Source organism: Pleurodeles waltl, chromosome 5, assembly GCF_031143425.1.
Source record: "Pleurodeles waltl isolate 20211129_DDA chromosome 5, aPleWal1.hap1.20221129, whole genome shotgun sequence".
NCBI lineage: Eukaryota > Metazoa > Chordata > Amphibia > Caudata > Salamandridae > Pleurodeles > Pleurodeles waltl.
The window spans coordinates 66,711,419-66,727,856 of NC_090444.1; the positions used below are offsets into that span (position 1 = coordinate 66,711,419).

General features: G+C 44.0%; 1 protein-coding gene across 1 annotated transcript in view; it reads right to left on the reverse strand.

Annotated features, from left to right (window-relative positions):
* Positions 1-16,438, reverse strand: part of SNX17 (sorting nexin 17) — a 208,465-nt gene that overhangs the window by 83,494 nt on the left and 108,533 nt on the right. The window contains exon 4 of the mRNA XM_069233580.1: positions 2,062-2,126. Within this exon, the coding sequence (XP_069089681.1) occupies positions 2,062-2,126 (65 nt within the window). The remainder of the gene's footprint in view (positions 1-2,061; positions 2,127-16,438) is intronic.

Below are 16,438 nucleotides of genomic sequence, written 5' to 3' on the forward strand. Positions count from 1 at the left end.
GCTAGATTACGGCAATGCCTTGAATTTGGATATTGTAGGGAAACCAATCAATAGACTTCTGATGGCTCAAGATCACACGTCCAGGGGTGTTCAACCAAGCTCTTGCCCATGAATGTCTTTGTGGTTCTTCACCATTTTCCTAAAATGAGCATGAACAGATATTTACCCTAAAGCAATCCTCTAAGCATCCCTCCATTTAAGAAAGCCACCTATGGAGGGAAAGCTTTTACAGTGGTTCACCTCCAGCTTTGCAATGGTCTCCCTTTTGAGTTTATCCAGCTCTTTGCACATTCCTGTTACAAAACAAGTTAAGTCTTTCTGCTATGTAGCCTCATGTTTTTCAGCGCCTTCCGACCTTCGGGTGTAAAAGTGCTTTATAAATCTGAAATAGAACAAAGCCAGTATTTTCTCAGTACAATACACACCAGTCATACTCACATCTTAACATTGATAAATGCATTGCCCTAACGCCTGTTCGGGAACCATATGCTCTCCCTGCCAAGTCGGCAGAGCAATCCCGCCACAGAAACGATTAGAGAATTTAGAATGAAAGCCGAAGGGCTGACTGACTCGCGCAGACACTAACTTAAGAATGAAGGCAACTGACTGCCGGCAAGTGTTACGCTGATGAAAACTGAAAATGCTATAATCAATACTGAGAATACAAAAGAACATTCATAATGAAAATATGCTTCATTTTATATTACAATTAGAAGATGCGTAACGTTATCCGTAAAAGAGAGTGCTTCAAAGCAACGAGTTTCCAGTGCAGAAACACATTTTTGAGATGTGTTTTTTCAAAAGCCATTATTGTTTGATTTGGTTTGTCTGTGTGGTGTTTAACCTCCTGCGCCATCGCTGTAGGCGTAAGACCGGCGCAAGCTTCCCTATCAAATATAAAGCACCGCTGAAACCCTTCTGAGTGAGAAGGTCTCTGCTACTGAATAGCATTTCCACAAACTAACATAGGAGTTACAGCCCTTAACAGAAGGATTAGTCACTATGAAACTGACCAGAGCCGATTAAAAAAATAAAATAAAAAAAGTGTAGGCAACAAAGCGCAAATCCAACAGTGTAGCAGGGCACTGAAGCCGGAGCAGAATCAAGGCGCTAGAAAAAGCAAGCGTAAACCGGCACACAACTCTAGGCTCTGCTTTGAAAGCCACACGTTGCTAGGTGAGGTTATTCATCCCTTCTGTTCATCCCACAATCAGATTCCAAGAGACCAAAACATTGTAAATGGCAAAGAAAACAGCCAAGAAAACAAGGTATGAAAAATCAATAAAGCAGTCATTCAAGTATATAAAAAGTTAAGTCTGTCACATCCAGAACATGGTGTGATTAGGGGTCAAAACTACTAAATATTAATAATTACAAGTCTTACCATGTGATTTAAATACATAAATAAAACAAATTTACATGCTGAAGAGAAGGCAGCAAAAAAGCAATATAACAGCAATTATGAAATGAGGTGTTTAAAAAGAGAGATTGTTCTCCTACATATCCAATGACATGAAACTGTGGTGGATGTGAGACTTGAAAGGAACGTAGGAGAGTGTCTGTACATCAACTTCCAGGTGACAGTGGGGAGGGAAATAATAACAAATAAACCCAAAAAAGACCAAGACAGGCACAACACAATATTATTACTTCATTGGAAAAGGGTAGCGCAAAGTTCAGATAACTGGAGTGACAATAAACAGAGGAGACTGAGGTGTGTGAAAACTTTCAAATTCTACCATTTTACAGCAATAACACCAGCAAAGAAGTCGCACAAGGAACACAAAGAATTGTGTAATCTTTCAGTTGTAGCCAGAAGCCTGAGTGGGAGGGGGGAGTTTGGGGCTTGCAAGGGGAACCACTACAGTGAAGATATTCCATCACACACACACACCACGTACATTAGCAGTTGGCACATGAAGGGCCGAGTGCACCCAGCACAACCTGATGCCAAGAAAGCCGAGAGAGTCAGACACCAGGTGTAAGTGTGTAATAAACTAATAAGAGACTGTGGGTGGAGGTTTGCAAATGAATAAGGAATCAATGTGCAGAGGTACGTACCTGCTGGGCCTTTCGCAGGAAGCTGTTAAAGGTCTCGCTGACTCCTAATAATGGCTCCTGGCGCACTGCGGAAGAAGAACCGAACAAACTGTGTCAAGCGTGGTCTCCCAGAGAGTATTTTTTTATTATTTTTTGTTTGTCCTCGTACAACCCATCCGCCAGGTCTTTCTTCGGTCTGATACCAAACCATACTCCTTGAGGCAGTCGCTAAGGCGTAAACCATCTCTCACGGTGACATTAGAACTGACAAACGGAGTACAAGAGAGAGCTTGGCAGCCCATTCACACAATGAAATATGTACTGAAAAGATCATTTAACACGTTACAATTGACAAATACAAATGTGCGCCTGTGTGAATGGTGAAAGGGTGCACTGAAGAATTACATCCAAAAGCAACAGTAAAAAGCAAAAAAAAAAAAAAAGTTACTTACCTTTGTTAATGCTCTCGGTGGCAGATATTTCTTCTACCTGCAGACTCCTCAACTTTAGATTATTCCCCAGATTGTATCCAGACGTTCTCATAGCAGTGCTCCAGCGCGGCACTAGGTAGAGTTGTGCAGCTTCGTGGTGGCCTGGTTCCACCTCTGCATGGTGATAGTTTCTTGCTTGACAGTTTCCTCCGCCCTTGGAAGTGAAGCACAAACAGTTGGATGTAGTAGGGTGTAGATCTCTAATTTGGAACCCTTTCCAGATGACAATAGAGGACTTCAACAGAAAAGGGAGGTGGGAGGGCAGTGAGGAATCTGCTGCCAACGCATCCACCAGAAAGTGAGCTACCGAAGGTAAGTAACTTGTTCTTCTGATCGATGCTTTTAACCAGATCCCTCACCACTGATGTGGAGTGGGCTCAGAACAAAATGGTCTCATGGACAAAATATCCTTTGCATTTGACTTGGCGGTCAAGGCAGTAGTGCTCCTTGAATGAAGGCACCAATGCCCGTGCAGATGTTTAAACAGGCACTCTGCATGCAAACGGAGCGGTGGTACTACCGTTGGCCCCAGTGAAATGAGTCCTTAGGCCTTCAAGGGGGATTCTTCTCCAGTTTGCAGTAGATACTAATGTAGAGGACTATCCACTGTGACAACCCTTTCCTCCTTTTCTTCACTGCATTGTCTTTCTTTGGCCCAGGGAATACCAACAAAGAGCTGATCATCCTCGCGACTGGCTTTGGTACAATCAATATAAAATCTCAGTGCTCTCTTGGGATCCAGACAGAGTCTCTCATGCTCTCTGTCACTGGATAAGATGTGGGAGGGTGATGGATTCCCCACGGTGACAACCTTTGGCAAGAAGGTCGTCCAGGTCATTAACACCAACATATTGGGGGGAAAAAAGATGTAGTGTGGTTGCACAGATAGAAACTGAAGCGCACTCACACAACAAGCTGACGTGAGAAGGACAATGTTACTTTCCAGTACACATCTGTTCGTGGCATGTAGTGCTGTAGATTCACATGCTCTGCATTATCCTGCCATCTAGCATTAGGCTCTGAGTGCTGCAACTTGTTTTTCTTCGACCAGGCTTTTCGAGTCACAGGATCGAGTGTCTCCTCCTCAGTGCTACTGCGCATGGGCATCAAGCTCTTTGTTAGACTGTTTTGCCGCAGGCGGGTGAGAGATAGAAAAGTATAGAAAAGAGTATGCCCATGCGAGTATAATGAAATATATACAACTATATACCAATAGAAACGAACCGAAACGGCCACAGGCTTCAGAGGAGGAGGGAGTGAATCTACAGCACTACATACCACAAACAAATGTCTATTGGTAAGGAACATTTTCCTTTCGATGGCATCTGGGCTGTAGATACATGTGCTGTGCATAGATTGTAAAGCAGTCCTACCAAACAAATGTGGTGGCAAGACTGTGGGAGTTGTAGTTGTTTGAAGAAGTGTTTTTAGGACAGCCTGTCCAACATTGGCTTGGTGACAAGCTTGAACATCTACGCAGTAATGTTTTGTAAATCTGTGCGGCAGAGACCAAGTGCAAATGTCAGCTAAGGGGATAATCCCGAAGAATGCCTTTGTGGCGCGTTTGTTTCTTGAGGAATGTGCTTTAGGAATAACTGTTAATTGTCTTTTTGGCTTTAGCTTAATATATTTGTATACACCTTACTATCCATCTAGCCATGCAATTTTTTTTGTAATCGGATTTCCTTTATGTGGTGCTGAAAAATCCACAAAAGCTGCTTAGTTTTCCTGAACTGTTGAGTTCTGTCAATATAATACATGAGTGCTGTTTTTACATCTAATGTGTGGGGTGCTCTTTCTGCCTCAGAGTCCGGTGGTGGAAAGAAAATCGGTAACTCAATAGTTTGATTAATGTGGAACTTTGGTACCATTTTTGGTAGTAATTTAGGGTTTGTATGCAGGACAAGTTTATCCTTAAGTATTTGAAAGAAAGGCTCCTCCAATGTAAGGTGTGTAGCTCGCCAATACGTCTTAGAGAGGTGATAGCAACCAAGAAAGCCACTTTGTAAGAAAGAAATTGTATAGGACGTGAGTGAGGAGGCTCAAATGGAGTGCCCATGAGCCTAGTGAGTACAATATTAAGATTCCAAGCAGCAACTGGGGGTAGCCTGGGTGGGATTACTCTTTTAAGGCCTTCCACAAAGCTTTAATGACTGGTATTTTAAATATTGAAGCATGCTGTCTGTTTTGGAAATATGTTCCAATTGCAACTAAGTCTAGCCGAATTGATGTGTAAGCAAGATTTGCTTTTTGCAGGTGAAGCAAATTACATAGAATGCCTTGCACGGATGTGTTGATGGATCAATGTGTTTATATTGAGCGTAACAGACAAACAAATTCTATTTTTCTGCATTGCCGGCTTTAGTTGTTGGCCTACGTGGCTGTTTTTAAATATGCATTCATTCTGCAGGTAACTGAAGGTACCCGAACTCTATGACTTCAGGAGCCATATTGCAAGGTTGAGTGAATTGGGATCTGGGTGCCTTATTTGTTGGAGATTTTATGTGAGGAGATCCTGTCTTTAGGGGAGTTTCTCGTGATGTACTAGGGAGAGATCCAGCAGAGCTGTAAACAACTGTTTGCATGCCCATGTGGGTGCTACTAGGATAATTTTGAGAGAAATGTGTTTCATTTTCCGCATCAGGAATGGAATGAGTGGGACAGGTGAAAAGCGGAAGCAAATATCCCTGACCAGTTGATCCATAGGGCATTTCCTTTGGATTGGGGGTGTGTGCGGGTACCTGGATGCGAAGTTTTGGCATTTTGCATTTTCTGCTGTGGTGAATAGATCTATCGAAGGTGTTCCCCACTTTTAAAAGTAGCTTTGAAGGACTACTGGGTGGATTTCCCATTCGTGGACTTGTTGATGCATACTGCTTAGCTGGTCTGCAAAGTCGTTGTCTGTGCCTGGGAGATATTCTGCCAGAAGATGAATGTGGTGATGAGCCCACCTCCAGATTGCTTGTGTTAGCTGAGACAACTGGAGAGAGCGTAACCACCCCCCGTTTTTGTAAATAATACATTGCTGTCATGGTGTCTGTGTGAATCAAAAACAGATTTGTGTTTTAAGTGAGACATAAAAGCTTTTAGGGCTAAAAAGACTGCCTGAAGTTCCAAAACATTGATGTGCATGGTCTGGTGACCGGGACCCCATGATCCCTGTACTGGGAGATTGTTGAGATGCGCTCCCCATCCTTTCAGGGAGGCATCTGAGGTCAAAACTACTTGGGGAACTGGGTCCTTAAAAGGCCGCCCTTTGGGTAAGCTGGTGGGACTCCACCATGGGAGAGAGATGTAAGCTGACTGATCTACCAATACCAGATCCTGAAGATGACCCAGAGCTTGCGACCATTGGTGAGAGAGACATCGTTGTAGGGGATGCATATGGAGTCTGGTATCAGGGATGATGGCAATGCAGGATGCCATCATATCTAGGAGTCGCATCAATGTTTTGCCTTGTTTAGGTTTGATTGACCTGTATCAAAGTGATTATTTGTTGGAAATTGTGAACACATGCTGGATTGGGATAAGCAAGGCCCAATTGTGTGTTGAGTATAGCCCCCAGATACGGTTGAATCTGGAGAGGCCTTAAGTGTGATTTTATGAAGTTTATTATAACGTTAGTTTGCTGAGAAGGTTTACTGTGATTTGAGTGGGAGACGGACGTTGGCTTAAAGTGTTGGCTTTGATGAGCCAATCGTCCGAGTAAGGGAATACGTGTACTTGTTGTCTTCTTAGATGTGCTGCAACTACTGCAAGACTCGTGGTGAATACTCTGGGAGGGGTTGTGACCCTAAAAGGCAGAACCTTGAACTGATATGTTGTCCTGCCACTATAAATCTTAGATATTTGCAGTGTGCAGGATGAATTGGAATATGAAAGAAGGCGCCTGAGATCTAGAGGGGCCATGAAGTCGCCCTTTATTTTTATTTTTTAGTAACAGAATCACATCCTGTAGTGTGACCATGTGAAAATGTTCTGAGAGAATATATTGATTTAGGGGTCTGAGATCTAAAATAGGCCTGAGAGTGTTGTCTTTTTTTGGAATGAGGAAGTACACTTCTGTTCCTTGTTATTGTATGGGAGCTTTTTCTATAGCTTTTTAACAGTAGTGATTGTACCTCTTCGTTTAAAAGAGCGAGAGGTTCAGTTGACATCGTGTGTTTGCACGGTGGAACGTTTGGAGGTGTTGATGTGGGTTCTAGACAATCACCACGTTGGGTAATGGATAGGACCCATAGGTCCGATGTTATGTCTATCCATTGTTGGTGGTAAAACTGTAGAAACACATCCGGACACTACAGCAGAGTAAAAACAATCAAACAAAGAACTCAATGTCCATTCACAGTAACACTGAGGAGGAGGAGCCACTCAATCCCGTGACTTGAAAAGCCTCCTCAAAGAAAAACAAGTTGCAGTACTCCGAACCCAACACTACATGGCAGGATAATGCAAACCATGCGTATCTACAGCCACACATGCCATTGAACAGATTGTTTCGAGAGTGAAAAGACGCAGCTAGCAGCTGTGGAACACCCAAGAAAAATCAAGACCAAACTGAGATCCTACTGGGGGAATCACAAACAGTTTGGGAGGGACAGGTTTGTCAAACCTTTAACAAAAGTGCATCACAACAGATGGTTCAAGTAAGGACGACTAGCCCAGCAAACACAAATATAACCTTTAAGAGTGCCAGTTGCAAGACAATGCTGGGCCAAAGACCACAATACAACAGACAGTTTAGCTTGTAAAGGGGCCTGTGTTGTGGACTCGACCAGAGGCAACAAATTTGCCCCAGCGTCCAGCATAGATTGACTTTGTGTAACGATGTCTGGATGCAATGACAAAACCCAAAACTTCAGGTGGCAGATCAAACCCAGTCAACTACCACCACTCAATCTCTGTGCATGGAGATGCATACTCTAACCTGCTGCTGTGACAGACGTTCCTGCCCACAGAGGGCAAATGCTCATGAACAGTTCTGGGTACCACACACTCCTGGCACAATACAGAGACACCAGGTTGGCTTGGGCACAGTAGTTAATGATCTTCAGAACTCTGGCAGGACCGACAGTGGCAGAAAGACATACACGACTCCCGAGCTCTGCTCCAGTCTGTATAAGTCTCCTAGAGAGTACTAGGAAACTCCTATGCACAGAAGTGTTGACACTTTGCGTTTGACGGTGGCAAAATGATCCAACCAGGGCTCTCTCCATTGCTGGAAGAAGTCCTGCGCTACCTCGGTATGCAACCACCATTAATGTTCCACCAGGTAGCGAGGACAAGCAGGATGCCTGAGACAAACAGGCCCAGAAGCATCAGAGCCACTATCACTGAGCTCTAAGGAAGAGGCTGCAACATCGGGATCATAGCCCTAATGTCCGGGACTTGTTGGCCAGAAGAAAGGCTCTGAACTGCACCCTGTCCAGAACAGCTCCTATAAAAGGACGCCTCTGCAAAGGAGTCAGGTGTGACTTTGGTTCACTGATTGAGAACTCCAACAACTTAGGAAGATTTGAAGTCATCTGGAGGTGATCTACCACTGACTATGAAGAACCCACCTTCAACAGCCAGTCGTCAAGGAAGGGGAAATCTAGTATCCCCAACCTCCAAAGATGGGCAGCGACCATTGCCATCACTTTTGTGAACACCTGAAGGGCTCTGGTAACAATTAAAGGGGGTTGGCAAGTTGAAAATATACCTTGCTGACTAATTTGCAGGTAACGCCTGTGGAACTGCAGGATGGGGACATGAAACTACACATCCTGAAGGTCCAAGGTGATCATCCAGTTGCCTGGATCGAGGGCAGACAAAATTTGGGTCAAGTGAGCATTTTGAATTTAGTCCTTCCAGAAAAAAAAAAATAATAATTAGGGACAGAGATACAAAAGAGAATGACTGCCTCTGTTCTTCTTTAGCACAAGGAAATAGAGTGAGTATCAACCCGCCCAGGCTTCTCAGGCCGGCACCCTCTTGATGGTTCCTTTAGCCAACAGGGCAGGTACCTGTTACAACAAGATGGATAGGTGCTCCTCCGAAAGCCACTCTGATGTAGTAGGAACTTGGGGTGGTCAGAAAGGAACAGTAGGGCACAGGCCTGCTGAAACATCTGGTGAATCCATCCTGCAGAAGAGACACCCTGCCACTATGGATGAAAATGTCTGATCCTGCCGCCCACAGGGTAGCTGTGTGCTGTTAAGGGCAAATTAAAGAGGCTTGGAGGCTGATGCCACAGGGGCAGAGGGGACCAAGTGGAACAGTGTCCCTGGTAACCTACCCGAGGTCTCCTTCATTCCCATCCTTGGTGGGGCCTTACAATGCCTATAAAATAGTCCCATGGAGAAGTCTGCAAAGAGACAGAACTGCTTAGGAAATTGTCGGGCTGGGGTAAAAATGGCCAACAAATGCACCTTGGCTCTGCTTACTTTAAAGCACCCAGGGGCAGACACAGCCTTTTTGCCAAAAAGGAAGAACTTCCCAAAAGGAATAACCATTAGAGGTGCCTGCACAATCACAGAGAAGCCAGTAGATCACACCTACATATGGGGTGAGCACCACACCATGCCCAAATGTCAAACATCGCAGCATCCAGACCATCTTGATTTTTCTGAGCCAAAGAGGCTCAAAATTTCTCCGAGACCACCAGCAAAATCAAACTAGCCATACCCCAAATGGTGTGTGTATGTAGCAGCCTAATACGCATCAACAGAGCTCCTGGCCAAGCTGAAGAAGGGAAAAATCTGCTTTCTGAGTGCCTCAATCTTTTTCGACTTTGTTCAAAAGGGTTGTAGGCAATACTTTAAGTGTGGACACAGATCACCAAACTCTCAGACGATCAGGGCTACAAGTACACCAAACAGGGCTTCATTAAGTGAAGTAAGGGCTCAGATGAGGCGGTGCAAAACATCTATAAGGAAATCTGACTCAACTTCTACTGAAGGTCAATACCTTAACTGCACATCTTATCACCACAGTGAAGGATGCACTGTGAGAAAAAAGGTGCCTGTGAGGAAGGCGCGTGGGCGGGGAAGAATTTTCTCAGAATCTGAGCGTAGTAAGACTGAGTGAGATGGATTGGAGTCTAGGTGCAATCTCAGCCAGGGTTGTAGCAGATTCCGCCTAGAGATCTGACATCAGAGTTTGTAGGGACTCTGTTGGCAGTAGAACCAGCATTGGTAGAGAAGGGAAGGACACAGCTCTTCAAGTTGGAATGGAAGTTTACACCACAGAAGGATTTGAGGGGCACATATGGCACCAAGGAGAGATCAACAGGCAGTTACCAGACTAGAGGCCCCTGAGGCCAAAAGAGCACCAGAGGGAGCTGGAAGAGTGACAAAATAATTTTAGGAAAAAATAAAAATAAATCGCAGTAGGGCCTCCTCAACAGCCTCACCTGCTGTGGCAATGCTGACGACGAGGGAAATTCAGGGTTCAAAGGAACCCAGTTGAGGAATTGGCTCTGAAATCCATGGTTGGCAGCTTGATGTCCTCCAATCTTGTCTTCGGACAGAGTGTGGCAAGATGGGTTTGTAACCGACTTCTTACATTTTTGGATTTGGACTTCCTGGACAACTTTGACTTACAAAGAGAGCATGTTGTGGGAGTGACCACGAAAGCCGGAATGAGTCCACACCCTCAATTTGGAGAAGGATTTCAACAAGGTCCCGGACCTCTTTCAGATGTTCTGCAATCTTAGCTTCATTCCGGGTCACCATCCAGTGCAAGAGGGCACACTGTTGGCACAACTTGGAGCCATGCCATCAGCACAAAACACCAGAAGCAGACAGCACAGTCTGAACCCTGTAGTCTTGGTGGGGGCATCGTTCCCCTGCACACTGGAAATAATTTTGAAAGAAATGATCAACTACCGGAAGGGAGAGGAGCTCCCGGTCCACACACAAAAGTGCGGAAAGAAAGGAACTAACATCCACGAGAATGGGAGATGGTGATATGCAGATCCGCTCCGTCACTTCGGGGCAGAACAAGGCCAACACAAAGCCACAGGATGCCACCTAGTGCCACAGGAGTACTGCTGTGAACATTTTCGGATCAAGGCTGGCAACTGGGGAGAAGTTTATAGGTGAGGAATCTGCAATTAGAAATATCCATCAGAAACACAAATTCATAGGAAGAGTAATGTCAACCACGCTGGGGAAAGGGCACAGCAACATGGTTGTTTCAAGGCATAATGAACATATGAAGACTCCTTGGTGCCGCTTGCTTGAAAAGATGCATGGAAGAAAAGTTGGGACCGTGATGAAGGAGAAGTGCTCGAGTAATGTAGTGAAAACACCTCCAAGAGTCATGTCTGTGTAGGAGAAATAATGAGAGCAAATATTGGTAAGAATTGATTGAAGGGATTATATCAATTTTCAGGATTGTTGGAGAGGGAGAGTTGATAGATATGCTATTAAACTGTCTGAAGGAAATTTATGGAATAAAGGTAAGGTGGTAAAATACATGATGGTTTGAAAGCTGTTGATATCCCACGAGAGACACCAGTTTACGTTTCTTTTAACTGCACTTGTTCAGACTATCATAGTTACTATCATTCGTGATCTCTACATAGCTAGTTCCAGTTTTAGACTCTTTGTAATTATGGAACAATTGCCTTCTACAGCGCTCCTGTACCCTTGGGTTAGGTTTGCGATTTAGAAAACTCTTTAAATGCTTGCAATTCAAGGGGCTGTTGTAATGCAGACTGGTTGGTGAATGCCAACAAGAGAAGTAACAAAAGAAAGTCCTCCTCCTTTTTGGATAAATGACTATCTTGCCTCATAGGTCTTCCTTGTTGGCTCTGGCCTTTATGCTCCTGCAGCTCAGTGAAGGGAGACTGTTAGTAATGTACACAAGTCCAGTCAAGTCAATGAAGTCTTTATTCGATATTTCATCATAAAAGACATGCTACACGTCATAATACTTATAAAATTATCAGTGCTAACGATTATAACAATAAATACAATATTTCATAAAAGCTACTAAGAACGTATTAAATCTATCTAATGCTTCATTTGTTAAATATTTTACCATATTAAAAAAAAGAAGTACATTACTTTAAAAACTCAGTACTAAAGTTCAAGATAATTTACTTATCTAAAACATGTAGCTGTTTTAGTAGTTCAGAACGAATTATCCATGCCCACCCCAGGAATTTGGCCACCCCTATTACTATAGTAGGTGAAAGATCAGTTTTAAGGATCCTACAAGCAGTCTCGGCCGATTGTGTGCCCAGACTTTTGCATAGGGGTACCAACCACTTCTGCCTTGGGGCAGCATATAATGGACAGACAAAGAACAAATGGCTCACATTTTCCCGCATTTCAGTACACAATGGGCATTTATCTGGGCCTCCAGTGCCCCAGGTTGAGGTTGAACACCTTAATGGTATTGAGCCCACTCTAACTTGGTGATATAATTTACGGTCCATAGGTTTTGTAATAACATCCCAGTACTTTTCAATTGCAGTGGCATCTTTCACATGTACAAATGTTGTAAGGGAACTACCTATAAGGGATGAGTGTCTTATGCCTACCACCCATTCCCAATATAGTTGTTTCAGCTCTTTTTTAGAAGGAAAATTAGCTGAGTCTGGGTTGTGCCAAAGGGCACCTAGACCCATGGCACAAAGGGTGGTTCTAACACCCTTAAACCAACCAATCTTATTGGATCCTAGGGTGTCCCTTACCTCGAGGCATGCTTTCGCATATAATAACAGCTCTGGGGTAGACCACAACCTCCGCCAGAAGGCCAAGGGCCGAAATCTGGCTTGATCTTCCACCGGTTGGAGCCCAAGGTCATAAAGGAGCGGGATACGTGGGGATGACTTCGGAAGACCAACCGCCCCTCTTGTAAATCTGTTTTGGGCCAACATCAGTCGGTCCAGATTGCTATAACCCCAAAGCTCTGCCCCATACAAAACTGAGGGAAGAATTTTTGACCCATAGATTTCCATAAGTGGGGACATCGGGCGGGTAAATGATCTTTTATATTCCTTAAGAAGGGCACCGCCTAGTTGAACATGTTTAAGTGCTTGGATTGAACATGTTTAAGTGCTTGGATGTCAATCTGGGGTTTCCAACTAAAATTGTCACTAAAATGCACACCCAGATATGTAAATTCATTAGTTTGCTCAAGAATAGCACCACCCATTTTAACCCTTGCCACAGTTTGTGTTCCACCTCTTAGTACCATAAATTTTGTTTTAGAAACATTTACTTCTAGCTCATGCTCGTCACAAAATAACTCAAATCTAAGTAGGGCCTGCTGGAGCCCTTGCCTTGTCTTTGATAATAACAAGGTATCATCCGCGAACATGAGCAATGGTACTTTCATTCCCGCTATCTGGGGAGCATCCGTGGGATGTGTTGCAAAATATTTGGTAACCCCGTTAATAAACAGGGAAAATAAAGTGGGAGCCAGGACACATCCTTGTCTAACACCTTTCAAAACATGGAACCTGTCCGTAACCTCGCCAGGCTTACCCCAGCGGACTTGGGCATAAGTGTATGCATGAAGATTCATTAAGAGTCGCACTAGAGCCCTGGGCATTCCCTGTTCCAGTATGCAATCCCATAATTTAGTCCTAGGGACCAAGTCGAATGCAGATCTTAGATCCACAAAAGCTGCATACAACTTGCCCTTACCCAAAAAAACTGTTTTCCAATATAAAAGGGCAAAACGAAAGGCTTGATCAAGGGTGCTTACATGAGGTCTAAAACCCGCCTGCAACGGAGTCAAAATATCTGAGTCTGTTATCCATTCCTGTATCCTCCCTAAAATGAGGCGCGCTATGATTTTTTGGATAGCATCAATAAGGCTGATAGGCCGGTAATTTGAGGGTACTGAGCGATCGCCTTTCTTGTATATAGGAAGGATTTCTGCCCCATACCATGAGTCAGGAATTTTAGCGCCTGCTGCAACTGCATTCACCAGGTGGAGTATATAAGGTACCCACAGGTCCTGGTCTTCCAAAAAAATGTCAGCTGGAATACCATCTGGGCCAGGGGCCCTCCCTTTGGGAATGTTTTGCAGGCAATTGATGACTTCAGTAACTGAGAATATTAACGGCTCGACGGGCTCAAGACAGTAGGGTATAGTCACTTCTACTGTATGACACTTAAACTGATCCTCAAAAAATTTTACCCACTCATGATTAGAGACAGATGCTGGGCTATAGTGGGCGTCCTGCGAGATACCCCATTTTAAGAGGTACCAAAACTGTTGCATATTGCGTTTACCACAGGCTTCTGACAGAATAAGCCAGCGTTCCTCGTCCCACTTTTGTTTTGCTTTGCGTTTTGCCTCATTAAAGAGTTTTCTACAAGATCTAATCTGGCTACGATTTTTGTTTTTAATAGCCTCAAAGAGAACTCTTTTTGACTTGCTACACTCTTTATCAAACCAGGTAGTGGATGAGTATTTCTTGGTCCTAGGTTGTTTAGGGACAAATTTGATGAACAACTTTTTAAGTTCCTGAAACAAGTCAGAATGGGTACGTATAAGTTCGCTGTTAATCTCGTCCTGTGAGCCACAATTGTTTAAAAGCTCCACAGAACTAGACACTAAGGTTCTTATCGCCCTACGGGCCCCAGCGTCCACAGCTATTTTGGGCCAGCGTACCCTGCGCATATCATTGCTCACAATGACCTCTTTTTCTGTTGTATTAGGACCACTGCCCTCAGGCCTCTGAAAGCTGGAATCCCTTAAGGTCAAAACCAGCGGGTCATGATCGCTCTCTGGGCGTTCCGTAACTAGCATATCAACAACTGCAAACCACTGCCTCACATCGACCAAAATATAGTCGATACGACTACTGTGTCTGCCGTTGTTGAAAGTATGCCTGCCCTTCCTATCTGACTTGACCCTTCCATTAACAGCTCTTAGACCCATATCCAAGCATAGCCCCTTGATATAGGTGGCTGAGCTCGACCACTTAGCAAGCGGAGGTATCTCGAGTTGGGGAATACCCCAGGATAGATCCTCATCCTCGGTGAGCGGGCCGTCCTCAATACCCAAAGGCTCAAAACAAGTATTAAAATCCCCCATCACAATCTTGTGGCCATCGGTCGTTGTTCCTGATAGAATGTCATCCAACAGGAGGAGGGTCGGAGAGACCCTTCCTCCCTGGAGGCCCCTGACATAAATATTAACCAACAGGATGTTTGTACCTTGGTTGGACTTTATCTTTAGGGCAATTATGTCTGGACTATCAATTGTCACTTCTTCGACTCTTACACCCGCACTTTGGCGGACCCAAATTGAAAGACCTCCAACAGGACGCCCTTTCTGGCCTCTAATTGCTGGCTTGCTAAAGTTCAGATACCCCACCCGAAATATCGGTGTGATAGCCCATGTTTCCTGGAATGCAATTATATCGCCCTGATCTATGAAGTCCCTCCAGTCAGGAATACACTGGCTGGACTCCAGACCGGCTATATTCCAGGATATAAACCTTGATAACATATCAACAGGCTCAGCTAAAGCAGAGGGTGAGCCCGTACTAAAATTGGGTAATGCAGACAATGTACCAACAGGGGTAATGTCAGGATTATTACTTTGATCTGTAGCAATAGCCTTCCAACCTATATCTTCTATGTGGGGGGATTTCAATAAAGTTAAATTAACTATTTCTTCTCTACCATTGAGTCAATCATTCTCATCAAGGCAGGATAACGGCCCATATCTCCCGTCAGTAATCAAGGGTTCAATGCTTTCTGGTGCGAACCAACCCCTGGGAGGGTTAATGACATTTTTGTTAGCTAGTTCCAGTTTTAGACTCTTTGTAATTATGGAACAATTGCCTTCTACAGCGCTCCTGTACCCTTGGGTTAGGTTTGCGATTTAGAAAACTCTTTAAATGCTTGCAATTCAAGGGGCTGTTGTAATGCAGACTGGTTGGTGAATGCCAACAAGAGAAGTAACAAAAGAAAGTCCTCCTCCTTTTTGGATAAATGACTATCTTGCCTCATAGGTCTTCCTTGTTGGCTCTGGCCTTTATGCTCCTGCAGCTCAGTGAAGGGAGATTGTTAGTAATGTACACTTTCTTGAACCGCACTGATGCTGTGTCACTGTTTAATCTTTTTCATGTAAATAATTATTATGAGAGGTTATACTTGTAGGCTCGGAATAATCAATTTTTAATTCGCTTGAAAAATATTCAAGGAAGGGGTTGTGTGGTGTTACATACGGTATTTTAAGAATGCGAGCCAAACAGTGCTCTCTTTCCAGCAGCTGCTGATGGCTCTTGTGAGTTCAGACATATGCTCAGCATCTGAATTAAGTTCATATAAAGCTATTCTCTCACATATGGAAAACCTCAGTCTGCTGCTCTCCTCAATTCAGCAAAAGTCTGCTCCTAAACAGAACTGTTTTCTGTCAATTTATCTTTTTCAATAACATTCAAACTCTGGAGCGCAGGTACAACTGATGCTGTGTTGAATATTTACTTTAATGCTCCCTGCAGAATACCCCAGGAGTAAACTTTACTGCAAACACGAATATAAATCTTTTAGCTGGATAGAAACATGGAGCACGTTACAAACATTAGAGGCATCTGGACCATCATCTCCTGGATTCTCAATAACCCTCCGCCTTTCAAACCCCAAACCTCTCCCTACTTCCTGATTGTGAAGGAACCTTTGGTCACCTAACCTACCTAGATACAAAGTACACTGATGCATTCAGAGTTCTGGCCAGGCCTTCCCGAACAATAGAAAAGCAGAGGCAGAAAAAGGGCATCTCATGAAATCTCGCTCGTCCTATCCACCTCTCCACTTGGTTCCTTCTAAAGGTTATCACAATTTAATGCCTCTGCTATGGGTCATGAAGCCATTTACACCAAAATTCATTTTACATTAACAATAAGCTGCATCTGAAAACTTAGAGGTTCTATGAGGTCTTTAGGAAAC